The 13,432-nt window shown below is 33.8% G+C and overlaps 2 protein-coding genes across 3 annotated transcripts in view; one reads left to right on the forward strand and one right to left on the reverse strand.

Moving 5' to 3' along the window:
- Nucleotides 1-13,432, forward strand: part of LOC111047619 (maestro heat-like repeat-containing protein family member 1) — a 68,570-nt gene that overhangs the window by 19,713 nt on the left and 35,425 nt on the right. For both annotated transcript variants that reach the window (XM_039423320.1, XM_039423321.1), the window contains 6 exons: nucleotides 881-1,111; nucleotides 2,722-2,800; nucleotides 5,552-5,739; nucleotides 7,367-7,486; nucleotides 8,502-8,706; nucleotides 10,070-10,264. In XM_039423320.1, coding sequence (XP_039279254.1) covers nucleotides 881-1,111; nucleotides 2,722-2,800; nucleotides 5,552-5,739; nucleotides 7,367-7,486; nucleotides 8,502-8,706; nucleotides 10,070-10,264 — 1,018 coding nt within the window. The remainder of the gene's footprint in view (nucleotides 1-880; nucleotides 1,112-2,721; nucleotides 2,801-5,551; nucleotides 5,740-7,366; nucleotides 7,487-8,501; nucleotides 8,707-10,069; nucleotides 10,265-13,432) is intronic.
- LOC111047620 (BTB/POZ domain-containing protein 3-like) lies at nucleotides 2,829-4,487 on the reverse strand. Its single transcript, XM_022333421.2, has one exon. The coding sequence runs from the start codon at nucleotides 4,216-4,218 to the stop codon at nucleotides 2,971-2,973; it is 1,248 nt and encodes a 415-aa protein (XP_022189113.2). The 5' UTR covers nucleotides 4,219-4,487; the 3' UTR covers nucleotides 2,829-2,970.

Raw genomic sequence — 13,432 nt, forward strand, 5'->3', positions numbered from 1 at the left:
AAAACATGTTTTTTTAGTAATTATCCGCCATTTTTCCGCCATCTTGAATTGAATTTTATTGAATTTCGTATTGTCGGGTACTCATGGTATAAGGACCTTAAGTTTAAAATTTCAAGTCAATCGGTTAATTAGGAATAGAGTTATCGTGTTCACAGACATACACACATACACACACAGACCAACACCCAAAAATAATGTTTTTGGACTCAGGGGACCTTGAAACGTATAGAAAACTTGAAATTGGCGTACCTTAATTTTTTTTGGAAAGCAATAATTTCCTTACCTATGGTAGTAGGGCAAGGAAAGTAAAAAAAATCGGAAATACATAAACCTGACCTCAAAAAATTTGCTCGAAGCGTTTCGCTGTGACGACACAACAAATTTTGAATACTGTGTATCATGCTTGTTCTACCGTTAGTGGCCTTAGTTTACTCACAATTTTTGTTTTGAACATGGATTGTATTTAAAATTTTTGTTTTGAACATGGATTGTATTTGAGTCTTATTGCTATGATAAGGGAGCAGGTTTTTACCTGCTGAAGTATTTCATTAGGGCTACTTGAACTGTTAATTAATAATGAAATGATAATTCATAGTCTCATTTTTCCAAAACTTTACCTGGTTTTTACCTGTTGTTTTCATTGTGAAATTGTGAATAAATGAATGAGAATGTAACTTTGTTGGATGAATTGTATTTGAGTCTCATTGAGATGTTAAGGGAGCAGGTTTTTACCGGATGAAGTATTTCATTAGGGCTACTTGAACAGTTGATTAAAAATGAAACATTTCACAGTCCCTTTTTTCCAAAACTTTAGCTGTTGTTTGCATTGTGAAATTGTGAATAAATGAATAATTGAAAGTTTAATATTGTTGTTGGTTAGATAGTAGAGAGCTGTGTGGTGGCGCTTGGCCCGATGTTCGCCGTGTTGAAGAAGGAGAAACTGGGCGACCAGACGAGTCGCCTCGTCAACCTGCTGCTCGGCCTCTATCGCAAAGGCTCGGTCGTCTCCAACTATGTTGTCACACAGTGCTTGGCGCATGCGCTGTTCGTGGCGCCGTCCTCGTCGCTAGAGGTGCACGTCGACGTTCTACTGCAGTGTCTCGGATCCATGGTGAGTAGCCTCGCTAAAGTAGAATTTACACTATAGTGAGGTACACCTATCGTAGCCTCGCTAGAGTAGAGTTTAAACTATAGTGAGGCCAACGTTATAATCGTTGTGGAGAAAGATAGGAGAAAAGCGTTGCCGATTTTCTGTCTTGCCACTGCCTTCTGTAAAAGATTGCACTGATGCACTACCTCCGTAAACAAAGCCGTAGTGCATTCGTGTGACTTCAGCACAGGTAGGTCTCCTACACCAATAAAAATTAGTTGATTTTACTGATGTATATCAGCTAGTGTTTTTATTAGTCTAGTAGCCCTACCTGTGCTGACGTCTTATGAATGCACTACGGCTTTGTTTACGGAGGTAGTGACTGATACCGGTATATTTGATGTAATATTAACTGTTCATTCCAGTTCAAAATAACCTACTATATTTTATTCGTCAAGAGAATATATTTTTTCAATGATTTACTAAGAAATGTTCATAATTGATTATATTTCTACATTGTTAAAAACGATTTGGTATCATTGCAGAGCTAGAAAAGGGTAGTGCTATCAGCTTTGTCGAATGATAGACAAGGTTAGCAACACCAATGTTAATGAAATACTGCCAAAGACCGCTCTATATAGAGTCCACATTAGTCAGGTTTCCTTGAATTCAAGAGAACTAGAAACTACAAAAACATAAACTTGAAATCACTATACCAATGTAAATCTTTCTTCAAGTTTTCATGAATTTAAGTTTTGTCGATCCAAAACATGAATCTGAAAGTTTTCTTGAATCAAGTAGATGTTAAAAATGTTTGACTTTTGCATTCAACTTGTATCTTGAAGGTACAATCCGACCTACAAATGGGGAAAATGAGATGAAAACAGTGGTCCGTCAATGTAGAATGTAGAAAACTAAATGATTACGGTAAATCTGCAAAACTTGAAGAAGGATCTACATTGGTTTAGTGGATTCAAGTTTATGTTCTTGTAAACTTGACTTCAAGTTTGCACAATACATTTATTTTATACGAAACTTGAGTTCAAGTAAACTTGACTAATGTAAACGAACCTTAACGATTCGTTCAATTTAATAAACTTCATTTGAAATTAACAGATGATTTCAACCAAAGTTTAAGAAGATTTATTTCATCAGCGAGAACGTACTGTGATCTGTGGTCTAGTGGATAAAGTGCTTGCGCTAAAGCCCTACGAATTTACTTTTTTATGTCAAAATTAAGGCTGTGTTTTTAAACTACAGTTCAGGTTAGATTAGAAGGGCAGTGACATGTCATAACAATCGGCCAACATTCAATTCAATTCAAACATTTATTTGTAATATGCCCCTAGAAAGCTAGAAAATTGCAAGTATATATTATATACTAGCAGGTAACCCGTGCTCCGCAAGGGTCTAATTAAAAACTTGACTTACTGAAATCTTGACCTACTGAAATCTTGAAGAATTTAAAGTAGGTCCATAACCATCGTCGGTAAATTAAGAATCTATATGCAAAATTTCAAGTTAATCAGTCCAGTAGCTAAGACGTGATGATGCGTCATTCGTGTACTTCCTATCCCGTATTTGTATAAGCCAATTCTTTTCTTTATTATATTATAGATGATTTTTTACAGGTGATCATTATTCCAGATTACAAAAACCCTCAAACTGTGAAGAACCATAGTGAGGTGCTACGATGCTATGATAGAATAGGTAAGAATTGAAAATCGATTTGATTAAATCAGTTTTCCACAAAATAATATTATATTTTCCTTCACTTAATATAAAGTACTAGAAAGTTTTAGAACCTAAAACAGAATAACATTACAACATGAATGAAAGCTATACTCGTTTAGCTTTGTACTCATTTTTTTCCAATAAGTCTACTCAATGTTGAATTGTATTTGAACTTTGACATGGTCATGTGTTCCTCTTGAAATATACTTGTTAGTTATTAAATGAATTGGAATTTCAGCAACCGTTACCTTATCTTGTTGATCATTCGACAAGTTGCTGTTCACGAAGAATTTAGATCTATCTCTGAAGATTAGGTCATCAATTTCATTTGTCGCTAATACTGAAACTTTTGTTTCTATTCTGTAATTCATGCTAATTCTATTTAGTCCACAACTATATCGACTAGGCCTAACGTAGAAGAAGATATTCCTGTCGCCATGTTCAGGTGAAATAATCAGAGTAAGATCACAAAACTTGATCCAAGTTTTGGTTGTTTTACACGATGCACAAGCGCTCTTCAAAGAAATTACAAATGTATGTGAGTATTGAAATGTTTCTGATGTGACTGATTTAGGCAGAAAGCTACGTTGCATTTGTACCACCGACAGATCTACAGGCATGGGTTTCGAATATGATTGCAAAAGATTGCTCTCTATAGCACGTTTCTCGGTTGGTGTGAGCAGCAAAGACTTTTCAATAAGTTTGGTGAACTCTCCCCTACTGATTGTGAGAAACCGTACGTACTTTTTCAGATGATTAAAACTAGATGCCAATTCACTATCACCAATTTGTCTGCGAGCTGCTTCAGCCAGAGCCCATTTCTCAAACAGATTGAACACCTCGATTTCCGATTTCAAACTCAGACTCCGAGACTTGAGAATCAATTTGATTGTTTCGGCTTTGGCTGTTGGGAAATAGTCACTGTCAACTATTTGGTCGGTTTTCTCTTCCATAATTTTTAAACACAGCTCTTCGAATTCGGGTGCATTGCACGTTTCACAATGCTCATAGAATTCCAGTACCTCGGAGGGATTCAGTTGTTTTTTAATGTAGTTCATGCATCCCTTGTTGAGTTCAGGAATTATATATTTGCGAGCCGCTATGTAAGTTGAGAGGGCGTGAATTGCAGATGTGAATCTCACCTCACCTGTATAGATGAAATGCTTCATGGATTCGAATCCTTCAAAGTCCAGATCGTCGATTTTCACAGCGTTTTCTTCCTTCAAATCGCCGTAGAACATTGCTTGGAACACCTCGCTCGCCACCGAGAACAGGAATTTATGTCCTTGGATTGCAGTATTGTCAGGACCGACTATGAATTTGCAATCGTAGCCGATGCCGTTGTTTGAAGCTTGGAGAAAGCGGTTTTTGAATTTTCCGTATGAGCGACTCATTTTGAAATCTTAATATCCCGTTATTCAATTGAAAATAATTTGTAAGTTGATGTTAGTCTAGACCGTCCGTAATGCACTTGTAAATTGGTGTAAAAATGATCACAATTCAACACTGCCACTAACAATAACAATCACTATCAACGCCAGTCAAGTTTCAACTGAAATTTTCAAGCTGAATACAGATTACTAAATATCAAAGCAACCTCAAGATAATCAATTCTAAGTGAGAGTTACGGTACAGATATATTAATTCGGTTGGAGTACAATACTATATTGATAAGCAGCTGCAATCTTGAGAACTATATCTGACTCAGCGGCTAAAAGATAAGATAAAGCTGTCATCAACTATTCCCTGTGCTTATTCAATTACTATTTATATAAAAAGAATGTTGTCACGACGAGTCTTGTTTTCTATTGGTCTATCGCTTTGACGGCGACAAGATTTGAATCTTTATGCTTTATTATATTATAGAAAAATAGTTATTATTATACTGAATTATAAATTAAATGTTGCCAACCACACCAAAGACTTCTACTAATGGAACTGAGTGAACAGCTAGAAGGAAATTCGATGAGAGCTTCTATTCAAAAATTATTTGCCATCCCGGGAATCGAGAAGTGGCTTAGTAAAATGTGTTCAACTCTTATAATTGAATAATTTAGCAAGCATATTTTTTACACTCTCTTATTATTATAATGTTAACAGTGTTATTACACTGTTGAATGTTATGAAGTGTAAAATATGAATAGTCTAGCTACTGAATTTATCGTAAAATGAAATTATAATAGTCTACTATAAGCTCATTTCATGCATTAGGAATATGCGTTTTAAATATAATCAAGAAGTATTGTAAACTAACTTCGTTGAGCATAAATAGTATGTCATTCATTTCTAGTTTCCCGTTATTGGTTCAACGCAAAAAGAATCTTACATAAAATAATTTATGATACGAAATCGTCAATTGATCATTATTATTTGTCGTCGAAAAATGATCAATTAACGATTTCTTAATTGTAATAATTGCTAAATGCCAACTCAAGCTAATTCTAATGGAGATATAATAGATTATCAATATTTCAAGCAAAGACAAATTGACTACAAATATCAGTTTTTATAAAAATGGTAAATTTTTAATTCCTATTGAAATTACTTTTGCAATTATGTTGACAAATGAGTAAATTGTGCATGGTTCTCTATTCATTTGTAGATCTGAAAAAATAATTTCCAAGCATATCGTATCTGTAAAATTGAAAAAAAAATAAATTAAATTAAAAATTGAAATTTTTAGTTTGAATTCTACATCTTTACTACTTATTTCTGCACTCTTCACAGCCAATCATTTCCGAGACCGTCTGACCGATCACCTGCTGAGAAATCTGAACAACAACTCCGACCGAGACAGGGTGGAGGGCTTAATAGTGACCGCCCACCTCCTGTCGGGCACTGAAAATGCTCTCCTGCCTCGGCTGCCTGATATTGTGACTGCGCTGCGGTCGCTCATCCCCAATCAGTCCATGAAGGTCAGTGCTCATGCTGTAGTGAGGTCCACCTTTTTAAGTCAGCACTCGATTAAAATGGGTAATTGTGTTATAATGGCGGTATTTTATTCACATAGATGTTGCTATCTTTGGCTGTGATTAGACAAAGCAGATAACGCTATCTCTTTGCAGCTCTGCAACATTGCCAGATTGTTTCTGAACCATGTAAAAATGTAGTCAATTACCAAAGTATTTCATCTAAATTATGAAAATTTATAATCAAATCAATGTAAATTATATTTTCTTGACGAATAAAATGTAATTGATTATTATCAATAAGAATTAACAGTTAATATTACTTCAGATATACCGGAATCAGCAATTTACTATAGAAGGCAGTGGCAACGCAGAGTATCGGCAACGCTGTTGGTACTATCTTTTCTCATGACTTCATAACTTGGACCTCAAATTAGATCTCAATTCAATATCAAATTCGGGTCATTTATTTTTCTAAATGAGTCGTGTCTGATATGAGCTTATAAAGGGTGCTAGAGATCTACGCTAGAGATCTACGAAATAAATTGGATGGTTTTTAGTTTGAAGTCATGGTGAAATTTGGACAATAATGTAATTTCTACAGGTTAACCAAATCGTTAGCAAACAATAAACAATACAATCACATTAAAATACAGAGATAAAATAAGCAAGCATGGACCCACCTTAATCTTTTCACATTTGAATTGTTGGTTTCCAGTCTGGGTTTTTTAGTCGAAATCTATAGTATAGTTTTTGTAAACTTGGACCTAACTTTATTTTTGACATCATTCTTGTTGACTATATAACTAAACCAAGCAATTGTAGGACGAATTTCAGCTTTTTTCTCTCTTGATATTTACTTGATAATGATTCATACATTGGGGTAAGCTATTTTGTAACTGGAACTAGTTGTAGCTATTCTGTATGTAGAAAAGATATCCAAAAAATGTTTGAATGTGTTTCTTATCAAATATGTTTATTGTCTTTAATGCTGTGCAAAGGCTAAAAATAAACTTTCTATTGGTGATATTTAACAAAGTTTTTTGATTTGTATATCATCAAGCTATCAAAATGAAAAAGTTTCTGGTAACCATTTTTCCCCCATCATTACTTTTTGTGGTATGAGCGCCTAAAGTTTAAATTTTTTGGACAGAACATTTCAAATTCGGTAGGAGATTAATCGATGAGATTTAGAGGATAAATTTCCTATTGTATTGTTCATTGAATAAAACAAAACATTTTCGAAAATATCAATTTTTTAGAAAGCTATTCAATTTACCAAAAATAACTCAAAAGTTATTTTTGGTCATTTTTAGTCAATTGAATAACTTTCTCAAAAAATTATTTTTCATTTTTTTTTGTTTTATTCAATCAACAATACCATGGAAAATTTATCCTCTAAATCTCATTGATTAATCTCTTACTGAATTTGAAATTTAAACTTTAGGCGCTCATATCTCGAAAAGTAATGATGAGAAAAAAATGTTTTCCTGAGAAAACTTTTCCATTTTGATAGCTTGATGATATACAAATCGAAAAACTTTGTAAAATATCACCAGTAGAAAGTTTATTTTTAGCCTTTGCACAGCCTCATCTAGTGATGATGTATGGAATTTCTTATTTTATTTTGCAGGTGAAGAAAGCTCTGTTGAAGGCTATAGTGGCTCTAATGTGCAGAGGCAATGTCGACAACTGTTCCGATTTCATAGAATTTATAGTGAAACATTGTTGTCCTCCTACAAATCAGAACGCGGTGAGTTATTAGAACTGCAACTAAACACTGATTTTATGAAACATGACTTCTAATCCTTGGTTGAAAATTATGATCCCTAGATGAGTTAGGGCTACTTTGATGGCGCATTACGGGAAAACTAAGAGAAATCGACATTCTCAGTACAATTTTGGGTTGATTTAGTTTATACACGTTCATTGTATATCCTCAAAAAAGGACAAAGGAGTCGAAGGACAACGAAATTGACCTGTATGATGGTTCAATGAATATGTGTTAAACATTTGAGCCGACGATTGTTTGCTCGACGAAAACTTGAGATTGAGGAAATCAATCTAAATTTCATCAAATTAAATTTTTATCAATCATCTTTCTCGAACCTATCAAAAATATATATTATATCAAACTATTATAATTATATATGAAAATATATATGTAAATTATTTACTTAGTTCAATTCCTTAATAATTTAAGGATCAATTTCGTTTTCAAAAACTATATGAATATTATTTTGAGATACATATGAGAGCACAAGGTAATATCTCATAATTGCTCTCTTGACACATAAACCAAATAAACAAGTGGAAATGCAATATGTTATACAAATATTGAAATAAATAAAAAGTCTTGACGAAAAGTCTCCGGTGAAAAATATTCAGTGCAGAAAATTCAAACACAATTTATTTCAGATAACAGATTAAATAAACACATAAAATAATAAGTAACTTGCTCAATGCAATTGTAAATTGTAGTGAAGACTGTTTTGGGCTTAATGCCTGTAGTCTTCTTTGTTCTGTAATAAATAAATAAGTGAATAATAAAAGAAAAAGTCTCTATGTAGAATGTATTATTCGAAAAAATCTTGAATATAGTGATACAGTAATAAGTTACTTTTTGGTTTCTCTTTTAAAACGTTACATAGTATTTATAAGGCATTACAATTTATTAAATCTCCTTCGTTGAAGATGCTTTTGCTTGCTTGAATTTGTTCTTGATGGCAATAGAGAGATGATTTGACTTGAATGTTTGATGAGATCAGAAGTGGGACGACTCGAGCGAAGACCTGCTGTCGATGTGTGCGAGCACAGTGTTCCTGTTGTGCAGCACGGTGGCGGGCGTAGAGCGGCTGATGTGGAGCGTGCTGCAACGGCTGCTTCTGTTGCCCGAGTATGAGCCAGCGTGCACCACTGTGGCCAAGTCGCTGGCGCACCTCGCTGCAAAGATCGACCATGACAAAACGCCTGGTAACCACTTTTCAAATACTATTTTTTCGAAAACTTTCAGTTGTTTCTTATGAGAGTGTTCACGCATAGTAACGTCTGCTAACCAGTTCTTTCTTATGGAAGTGCTCACACCAAAATGCCTGGTAAGCAGATGGCTCTTGTGGGAGTGTTCACGCAGTGTTCACGCCTGCTAAGCTGTTCCTTCTTATGGGAGTGTTTACACCAAAACACATAGTAAGCAGTGTTCATACTAAAATACCAGGTTGAATTGAATTGAAAATTTCTTTATTCATCAAAATGCACAAAATACATCTGAACAGTGTCAAATTACAACAAGAATTATTAATATCGTCACAAAATCAGCATATCGTCAAAAGGTAAGCAGTTTATTCTTAGGCTGGCCACTAACGGTAGAACATGCTTGTACATGCATGTTCATCATGCACATACACATGTTCATCATAAAAACACTTCACTTACATGGGCTACTTTTGTACAAATTAATAAAAACAATATAAAAACCTTGTAGTACCCTTTATTGAAAAAAAATCTTTTAAATTCTTTTGACCCTAACTTAGGTCATTTTCAAGTTGACATTTCAACTATACTAAAGTATAAACTAATTTTAAAGTTTTTTTTATAATAAAGGGTACTACAAGGTTTTTATATTGTTGTTATTAACATGTTCATCATGTATGTTTTGTCATCAGCGAGAGCATTCTAACATAAAAAAAACAATAAATAACTACTTCAAATCATGTTACAAAAATAAGTTAACCTCAATAGATCAGCGAAGAAAAAATAAATAACAAAAAATCGAAGATACAAAAACTTTTGCTCGAAGCCTTTATAGTTGTGATGACACAACCACGTATGACAACATGTTTTTTAAACACATTGTTCATCACATGGTTCATCATGCATGTCCTATCGTTAGTGTCCAGCCTTAGCAGTTCATAGCACTTCATATGTCAATGTTCACACCAAAACACATTGTAAGCAGTTGGTTGTCATGAGGGTGTTCATACCAAAACTCTCGGTAAGTTGTTTCTTCTTATGGGAGTGTTCACACAATAACGCCTGGTAAGCAGTTGTTTTTTATGGCAGTGTTCAAGCATTGTAAGAAATGTGTGAACACTCCCATAACAGTCAATAGTATTCTTCCTCAACATTTAGAAAAATAATAAAAAACTATTTGGACATCATTCAAATTAAAATTTGAAAAATATTATTCAAAAAAAAGCCTACCTTCTTTAAAGCATACAAGTTTTTCTTCTTCTTCGGACGTAAATGATGGTGATAGAATGCCCGATCATTATAAATTTTATTCCAATTTCAAACTAGAAATTTAGTTTATCAAAATTTTGTGTACCTACTTTTGCAGATGAAAATGCTGGTAATGAAGTGCCCGAACCACAGGAAATGATAGTTCGAATTTTGGCGCTTCTCGGGTCACCACTTCACGGCAATAGGGGACCGCATCTCCTCAATTTCCTGATGCATTTTTCCACAAAAATCAACGACAAGGTCAAGTCGATATGGGACTTCAAAATTCCGCAACTAGTGAACTATTTGGAAGGTGAGCAATTTTAATTGTATCATTCCTCATCATATTTTTCAGAATATGGTTCTCTCTAGTACATACTAACTTACACTTTGTATTACTGTTACTTACTTACTTACTCCTCAGCTCTACAGGTCTTTACAACCCTTGGCCTCCCTCACATAGCCTCTCCATCTGTCTCTATCCTCGGCCTGCCTCCTCTAGTTACGAACTCCAAGCGTCCTTAGATCACATCATCCGTCCACCTATTTCTCGGTCGATCTTTTCTTCTTCTGCTATAATATATCCTCTCCTACCATATACATTTCACTATTCTTCCATCTCCCATTCTCAACATATGCCCCATCCATCTTATTCTGCCAACTTTAATCGACCGCACAATGTCTTCATTCTTTAATAATTCCTCTATTTCAAAAACTCTGTCTTTGCATATCTCCAGCAGTAAGCACCCATGTTTCCGATCCGTAAAACACCACCGGCCTCACCAATGCTTTGTATAATTGTATTACTGTTACTATGAGTAAAGGGTGGCGAAGATGGATAGGGTGGTTTTAAAATACATGTAAAACTGTCTATTTTGAATGTATTGAATTGACTTTCTGAATATTGGCTCTCTGAAAGCAACAGGAACCTGACTAACTGAAAACTTGACGTACTGAAGTTGCCTATCTTGGATTATTCTTGATCAACTGATTTTTTGATGAAGTGTATGTCACCCTTATTCTCGAAATGAAATGAAAATATTCTTTATTAGGAATAGTACCCCCCCCCCCCTACACACAGATGGATAGTCTAGTAGGGGATTCCAAAATATGTTGTATATTTTATTTTATATTCGTGTATTTGGAAAATAAATCGAATTTAATTGAGTTTGTTCTTCATAGGTTCAAATTCAAATTCATTTATTTGCCATAAAATAATACAGATTGATAAAATAAATATTCTAACTTACAAAATGGCACTACCGGTAAAGAAAACTTGTGCGCCGGCAGTGAGTTCGAACAACTAGGTACAGCAAACATGTCAATAGAAAGAAAAAGAGCTTATTCAAACCACTAGAATACGGTAACTAATATTATGGAAAACCAGGTCACATCACAAAACTTACAAACGATAAGACAAAGTAACAAAATCACAAGCAAATAACAAACTTAAAAAGACCAATTCAAGGAAGCCATGACAATTTTTTTTAATATGGATATCATAAGCAGAGCCCCCCATATCTCAATTCCATATTGGAAAAGTGATTGCGCATAAGCATAATAAATCTTTTTCATTATTACCAAATCAGCTATTTGATTTAGTTTATAAAACTTATAAATTAGATATTTAAGCCGTCTGCACATATATTCAATATGAGTATCCCATTTTATATGATCATCCATCATTATACCCAAATATTTTAAGGATTTCACCTTTTCAATAAAAGGGCAATCACAATCCACATGATTTAACAAAGCGTGAGAATGCATTTGTAAAGACAAGGTTTGTACTGGTTGACCTATTTCAGTAGGAGAAAAAGTCATAAATTTAGTCTTCTTCAGGTTCATGGTGAGTACATGTCTATCAAACCATGATTTTACAATTCTCAAGCCCTCATTTGCATTGTTATATACATCCCCCCATGACACACCAGAAAAAACAAGAGCCGTGTCATCAGCAAATAAAATTACTCTGCAGTTAGGTATTTCCAGATTCAAAAGGTCATTAACATAAATCAAAAAGAGCAACGGTGAAAGGACTGTGCCTTGAGGAAGACCAAATACAGAAAGATTTTTCAAACTTGTTTTACCATTAACTGTCAAATATTGAGAGCGATCCGTTAGATAACTCGCAAACAAATCGTTTGCTATGCCCCTAACTCCACAATTATATAATTTTTGCAATAGTATTTTGTGTGGTATGGAATCAAACGCCTTTGCAAGGTCTAAAAAAACTGATAGTGTTTTATGCTTGGATTTGAAATTGTTATTTATGATGTTAGTTAAGTGGAGAACAGCATCAGTGGTTGACTTACCAGATTGAAACCCATATTGATTACTATGAATGAATTTTATTTTATCTAGGAAACAAACTAATCTAATTTTGATCACTTTTTCAAATATTTTGATAGACTACTTAAAAGACTTATAGGTCTATAATTTCCAGGTTGTGTATGATCACCAGTTTTGTGAAGAGCTATCACTTTTGCAATTTTGAACTTTTTTGGGGAGTAGCCTGATAGAAAACATTTATTAATTATATATTCCAACGGTTTTACTATGAACTGAGAAATTTTTTTTCAAGAACACCACTGACATCAACACCTGTTGCTGCATTGTTTTTCAAAGATTTTATCACATCAAGTATTTCAGTGCTGTTGGTTGGGTTGAAAAAAATGCTGTTATTAGGACTGGGGGATAATGAGTCAGTATTTCAATATTATGGATATCATCCTGGATTCGACTCGCATATTTTTCACCAATTCTTGTGAAATGATCATTCAAAATATCTGGATCTATATTTGGCTGAACGTGTTTTTTATCTATATCAAGCATTTCATTAATACAATCCCATGTCTTTCTAGAGTTGTTTTTACTATTTTCCAGTTTCAGCTTGAAATAATCTGATTTAGCCTTTTTTATTGTATATACATTTCGATACGCTATATAATCCTCTTTCAATTTTATATTAAAAGGTTGTTTACTGAGTTTCCTATACGTATTGTCTCTCTTTCTTATAGATTCAACTAAACTCTTAGTAATCCACTTTTCAATGGTTTCATTTTGTGGGGAATTTTGACAATGAAAGAATGCTTCTCGATATAGTAAGTCAACCAAATAAATGTTAATAAATGTGTCAACCAGGGAATCAATATCATCAGCACCGCTGTAAATATGTTCCCATGTTTCATTCTCTAGGTCGGAAATGATACTGGACAAATTCATTTTAGTGACATTACTTATATGACTGGGTTTTTTTCTTTGCTTGGCTTTATTAATATGTAGAGAAGTGGAATAATGGTTGGTTATGGATGTTTTTAGTATTGCACCAACAACCTCACCATCATTGACAGTATCTTGTTTTAAAAATACATGATCTTTACAATTATGTAATCTTGTGGTTTATTTATGTAGGATTTATACCCAATTAAATGCATAACACTTAGATATTAATTTGTGAGATTGGTATTATCTAAAATAT

The sequence above is a fragment of the Nilaparvata lugens genome, chromosome 3, assembly GCF_014356525.2.
Source record: "Nilaparvata lugens isolate BPH chromosome 3, ASM1435652v1, whole genome shotgun sequence".
NCBI lineage: Eukaryota > Metazoa > Arthropoda > Insecta > Hemiptera > Delphacidae > Nilaparvata > Nilaparvata lugens.

Excerpts from the sequence above, each read along its gene's own strand:
- LOC111047620 (XM_022333421.2), bottom strand. The coding sequence starts at position 4,218 with ATGAGTCGCTCATACGGAAAATTCAAAAACCGCTTTCTCCAAGCTTCA.